The 6,197-nt window shown below is 52.3% G+C and overlaps 2 protein-coding genes across 2 annotated transcripts in view; one reads left to right on the plus strand and one right to left on the minus strand.

Moving 5' to 3' along the window:
• Window positions 1–177, plus strand: part of GUITHDRAFT_164085 (hypothetical protein) — a gene marked incomplete at both ends in the record, with an annotated part of 5,407 nt that extends 5,230 nt beyond the window's left edge. The window contains one exon of the mRNA XM_005829652.1: window positions 122–177. Within this exon, the coding sequence (XP_005829709.1) occupies window positions 122–175 (54 nt within the window). The remainder of the gene's footprint in view (window positions 1–121) is intronic.
• A 2,534-nt stretch (window positions 178–2,711) lies between these two features.
• GUITHDRAFT_111402 (hypothetical protein) lies at window positions 2,712–5,771 on the minus strand (the record flags this gene model as incomplete). Its single annotated transcript, XM_005829653.1, has 6 exons — window positions 2,712–3,635; window positions 3,684–3,794; window positions 3,841–3,954; window positions 4,020–4,097; window positions 4,168–4,432; window positions 4,513–5,771. 6 exons carry the CDS (start codon window positions 5,769–5,771, stop codon window positions 2,712–2,714), a joined length of 2,751 nt encoding a protein of 916 aa, XP_005829710.1.
• Window positions 5,772–6,197: the final 426 nt, after the last annotated feature.

Raw genomic sequence — 6,197 nt, forward strand, 5'->3', positions numbered from 1 at the left:
GTCCCTTCCCTTCTACATCTCTCCTCTTCCACCCTGTCCCCTGCGTCCCTCGCCTCCTCCCTCCCTCCCCTCCTCCCCTGCCTCCTCCCTTCCACTTTCTCCCCTCTCACTCTTGTACCAGATCGCTCGGTCGACGCTCTTCATGAGCCTCTCAATCCAGGAGCACATGGCCCTTGAGGAGAGGATGCATGCGCTGTGTCTCCTCTCCTCTCCTCCTCTCGGCCCCACTTGTGAGATAGTCTTCCCCTCCTCTCCTTCACATGCCCGACCATCTTCAACTTGCCACTTTACATGTATTATCACATCCTGTATGTACATGAATCGCACCCTTCCACCCTCCCCCTCCCCCTCTCCTTCTTGCGTTCAGTTGCTCTTCGCACGTTCGAAGCTGTTTTCCTCCGTCTGCCTCCTTTCCCTTGCCCTCTGTGCCTCTTTCTCCATCCGATGCACAGCAATCACAGCGTCTGCTCCCACATGGAATTTGCTTCTCATCACAGGCTTGGGAGGATGCAGATCTTTCATCGTCACCAGACCATCCAGCGCTCCTCCCGAGTGCGTCCGACCAACAGGAACGGAAACGAAGGAGGGGCACAGCAGGACGCCTGTGGCTTCAGCCAGTAGCTTCTCTCCTTCCTCCTTGTTCCCCTCCTCCACAAGCAGCGACCCCAGGCCGACTAGACAAGGAACCTGCAACACGCTATGAGTCTTTCTGAGAGAGGGAAGCAGAGGACAAGGTCATGGCAGCAGCACAAGCAACAACAGAAGAAGTATCTCCGAGCATGCAACATGAGAAGTGTCTTACATGCTTGCGGTTCCTCCTAATGCCTTCCCGCCAGCAGCTCTCTGCTTCTTCCAACTGTCCAGCCTTGTGAAGTTTCACTCCTTCGTTGTACAGAGCATCGATGCTCTTGGAGCTGATGGACAGAGTCCGTTCGATGGACCCTCTTCGTTCACTTGTCATCATTTTTCTCGCTTGCTGATATTATCAATTGCCTTTCTTGTTCGTCACAGTATCTTCTATCTTGTCTTGTCTTGTCTTGTCTTGTCTTGTCTTGTCTTGTCTTGTCTTGTCTTGTCTTGTCTTGTCTTGTCTTGTCTTGTCTTGTCTTGTCTTGTCTTGTCTCCTGTTCTCTCTTCGTTGTTTTCCTCTCCTCGGATTTTCTTGCTGGTGTTTCCTCAACTCTCGGGCCGAGTTCTTGGGTTGTTGATTTTTTCCCCTCCTCCCTTGATGGTGGGTGGGGTGGTCTATCCTCCCCTCTATTTCCGCGTTTTTGTGAGGGTAATCTAGCGATATTTAAGACGACAGGGGGTAGGGGTCATTCACTTCCGTTTGATGAGGGGAGGAGGGTTGGATCGTGTGGGCGATGACATGGGGGTGGGTTCAGAAAGGGGGTAGTGGGTGCCAAGAATGAGAGTTGAGGTATCAAAAGTGGGGGTACATACCAGATATAAGGGGGGTCTTCATTCTGTCAAGGGGATCAGATTTGTAGCTATGGTGGTACCCTGGTAAAGCTGATGGCCTTACACACAAGTTAAAACTCTGAATGATAGTGGGTGGGGTACTGACAAGTACGGGTCATTTTAATAAGTATTTGAGGGGTCATAAGGGTACTTGGCGGGAGTAAAAGCTACTTGGGAAGGTGGGGATATTTTTAGTGGCCGCCACCTCCAGATGGGACCACCCCCTGGTTTTCCCTTGAACCCCCATCCTTCGCATCTCACCCCTATTTCTCCATGATATCACCCCTACTTATGACCACCAATAGACATATTCCCTCTACCCCACCCTCCTTTTTAAGGCTAGTTTGTACTGTCGCGAGAAGTTTCATCTCCACCCCAGAATCTCCCCCCCCACCACCCACCCTCTCAACACTTCTTTACTCAACACTAGTTGTCATTTGGAGCTCTCATGGTGGCATGGCAGTAGGATCAGCTTCAGCAGCATCCAACATGAACCAACACGATCCTCCCTCCTGCCTCCTGCCTCCTGCCTCCTCCTCCTCCTCCTGCTCCTCCTCCACTCGCTGCTGCTGCTGCTGCTGCTGCTGCTGCTGCTGCTGCTGCTGCTGCTCTTTCTCGTGATATGTCATCTTGGTATGTCCCTACTATCTCCTACCTGCTTTTCCTCTTTGCCATGATGTGATCTACGTCTGTGAATCATCGCAACGCCTTTCTGCTGCTTCTAGTTTCTCTCTCTGACGATGTCTCCTACTCGTGCTCGTGCTCTTGATCCCAATCTGTCATATTCTCCTGATCTACGTATTTATCTTCAACTGCAAATGAGATTTGCCCTTGTAAGTGACAAAGGTTGCTCTGCAGTTGCTGTTTTGCTCGGTTGCATTCGATTGTTTGTGATATGCCGTGAAAGAAAGCGTCTCAATCTTTGCCTGATTGAAAGCATCGAGTTCTTCCGGAATTCTTAGAATTTGTAGCATGAAGTGAAAGAAATGACGTTTGAAGTTGACAATGTTTGATGAAATTGTTTCATGAGAGTATTTGAAAATTTGACACCCTCCCAATGATGACAATAAAGCTCCTTGTCTTCGTGAGTAAGGATGAGACCTTGAGGTCGCTCAACTTCCTGGCTCGCAACGTTTTGAAGACTTCCAAGTTCAGCTGGCAGTCGAGCAATCAACTCATTGAGTTTGAGTGAGCAAGCAGAAGAATCCTTATGAAAACAATAACTCAGTTTATTCTCACAACATGTCTTCTCATGTACAAACACTCGCATCAGCCGACTGCTCGTCCATTGTCATTAAGAGTCGTTTTGCTTGGAGCTTGGACATGTTAAGGTCTTGCATCAGCTCATCGAGAGACATGGCTCTGATCTGACTTCCTGGTACTCGCTCTTGCCGCACAACCTCCCGAACCGACTCATCGATGTTGAGCATCTCCATCAGCTCCACAACTTCTTGCCATCCCATGTCGACGATATTCTTGTTGCCATCCTTGTCCTCCTCCTCCTCTTCCACCTCACCTTCCTCTGCGATCTTGTGCGCTTGTTTCATCGTCGTCCTCTCGAACTTGCGGAAGTCTTTCTCGTCGGAGGACTTCCATTTCAAGGATATGGCGTACTCCGCATCTGTGAAGCCAAACACGCCGATGTAGATGTATCCCACAACGAAGCCTTGATCGAAAGGATGCAGAATGATCTTGTCGTCTCCGAACTCTGACTTCTTCCAGACGTTCTTCTGCTTTGTAGGGAAGGGGCACTGATTGTTCCCGATGAACAGGTCAGGGTCTCCTTTCTTGGTCTTGAGCAGCACTGTGATCCTTCCCTTGGTGACCCTATGGCGAAACTTATAGTACCTGTAGTCTCCCTTGGCTACCGAGTCTAAGAACGGCTTCTGGTTCTCTAGCAAGCGAGCCTTTCGGTTGCGGTCGACAAAGTCTATCGGCAGGGAGTCCGTGTCAAGGTTCAGCACCTCCTTGACCACTTGACTCTCTTGCCCGTCGGCGCTCTTCTTGAACTTCCCGGTAGTCTGGAAGGACTCGACGAGCTCGTTGACGTACTCGCGCTCCTCCATCACCATCTGCTTCATCTTCAACCTCTCTGACACGATCTGCTCTCTCTGCTTCATCATCTTGATCGAAGTCTCTTGAGCGCGCGCCAGCTTCTCCTCCACCAGTTGCCTCTGGAATCGACGAGTCAAGAGTGAAGGCAGGGCAGGAGCAAGTTAGACCTTGTAGAGGCTTGCTCGTTCAGCCATCTTCATCATCTTAATCTGGTGCTCTTGTTTGATGTTGTCAATCTCTGCCTTCAGTTGTAGTCGTTTGCGCACTTGCTCAACAGCCTGGAGCGAGAGTCAAAGGAGATGGTGAGCGACACTCCTGTGCAACCTCTTGGTGGAGGATTTCAGCCGTGTCATTCTTCTCGATCATCTTCGCTTTCTTGAGCTCGAACAATCTGTCTCGTTCTGCTTTCATGACGGAACTTCGTTGGTAGTGCTCGATCTGCGCCAAACATGACAAAGACCTTCAATCAGCGTCCCAGTCTCGTTGCATCGTAGATACATCACCTCCTTGCGCTCTCGATTCTCCCTCAGCTTTCGTTTCTTCAGCTCGATCTGATTCACCCTGTTGCTGAATTTTGACACCTGGACAGGATGTTAGCAGGTAGACCTCGGGATGTAACCAGCACGAAAACAGCCCATCAAGCTCACTCACTAGTTTCTCCTGCAGCTCGTCGACTTTGTCTTTCAGCTGGATCTGTTTTCGTATCGCTGTTTGCATTCTCCTCCTCTCTAACTGGTGCAGCTTTCTTGACTTGATTCTCGATCGCTCGCTCAGAGTCGTCGCCAAGTCCTCGCTGTAGGAGGCAATCCCTCGCGCATGTACGCGATGGGTGTTGGCGGAGGGCTCAGCAATGTAGTTCTGTCTCGCAGCAGCTCCGAAGGCCTTGAGCTCGGGGGGGCGCCGCTTGCTGTGCTTCCTTCGGTGATGAGGATGGCGTGAGCTTGCCGGTGACGGAGCCTCTCGGCCCTTAGCTTGTCCAGCAGGTTCAGTCGTGACTTCTCGTCGAACTCCATTCTCAGCTGGATGAGGAACATCGGGTCCAGCTTGTCCTTCCTCGGCGACGCCTTGCTATGGAGAGAGCTGTTCATGTCAAGATCGCGGTAGTATTCCAAGGGACGAGGAAGGATGTCTTCTTGTAAGACACCGAATCGTTTCATCGCCAACACGGAGTGAGGGCTGTTGATGTTTCTCTCAGGATAGTCTTCGAAGTTCTCAAGAGAAATCTTCTCCCTTGTCAAGTTCACCTCCTGCGCTCTCGCCCCTGCACTCAAAGGACGCGAGGAGTTGTCGGCAGGAGCCTCGTGCTGCCTGTGTTCGTCCGTCCTCACCTCCTCCTTCCCGCTCGACAAGGCGCTCTTCGACAGTACAGTCTCTGTCTTCGCCCCAGGCGAGCTCACGAAGCGGAGGCGAAGACTATAAGGGGAAGCTGTTGCGGTGCGGTCAAACCTGAGCGACTTGGCTAGAGGACTCTCCGTCACAGACTTAGCAGCTGAGGGAGGGCGAGGAGTGAAGAATCTTTGTTTGTTTTCGTCTGAGTATGGAGTTCGAGCGATCCTTGGAGTCTCGAGGGTGGACGAGCGGAGAGAACCGGTTCTCTTCTGACTGACGGTTGTGTTCTGAGACATCTGCTTCCTCTCCAAATCGGATGAGTTCAACATGTATGGCATCTGACCGCGAGTCGACGACCAGCTCTCAGCCTGCATGCTGCGCGGCTGGTCATCTTTCGCCTCCGCTCTCTTGTGGCCGAAGAGATACTTGGTCTGCATCAGCTCGGATCGATTCATCCTGTCCGAGTCCAGGTACCTGTGTCGCTTCGTCTTCACCTTCATCAGCTCGGTTTGGGAGCGCTGCAAGAACTCGTTCAGCTGCTCGCACTCTCTCCTCAGCCTCCTCTCAGTCGGAGAGACGTACACCAGAGACTCCTGGCCATAGCTCGCTTCCTCCTCCTCGCCCTTGTTCCCTTGCTTGGAGTGCGCTGCTGCTCCGGAGGGATGAATCTCCTCGTCATTGCAGTCAAGCTCGACCACATCCAATCGCGACAAGTTAGGAACGACTTGCTTCTTCTTCATCAAGTTGTTTTCGGTTTGATTCTGCCTGTAGGGCGACTGGGGAATGATCAGCACTTGTCCTCGGTGAACTGGCATGGACGCCGGCAGGGTGCTCAGCCACTCAGTCATCTGCATAGAAATGTGCTGCTCCTCCTCGGCTTCAGACGTCCTGTCGTCCTTGGCGCTTCCTATGCGCTGCAAGGGCATGCTTTGAGACAAGCCAGCTGCCGGGGCCGGGGAGACCGGGCTCTTGTCCTCCCCGTTGCCCTCTGAGTTCTCTTCGAAGCACATGGGGTGGAGTTGGACGATGCCGGAAGACAGCTGCTCTAGAGCTCCAAGACACTTATCTAAAGCTGCTCACGCCTTCTCTAGAGCTCCGAAACAGCCGCAATGAGCCGTCCGACGAAACCTCGACATTTCTCGCGTGCAATTGAACGTGTGGGCTCCCTCAAGCGGCTCCTGCCTACCTGCCTTCATGGACAACCCACGAGCCTGAGGAAAGTCTTGTCTGTCAGGTTCTTCACCCTCTCCTCCCTCTCTACATCCCTGCACCCTCACCCCTCCCTCCCCTCCTCTCTCCCATCTCTCTCTTCTCTCCTCCGGTTCTATTCTCTGGCTCTGGGTTTGGACCCC

This window comes from Guillardia theta (genome assembly GCF_000315625.1).
Source record: "Guillardia theta CCMP2712 unplaced genomic scaffold GUITHscaffold_51, whole genome shotgun sequence".
Classification (NCBI taxonomy): domain Eukaryota; class Cryptophyceae; order Pyrenomonadales; family Geminigeraceae; genus Guillardia; species Guillardia theta.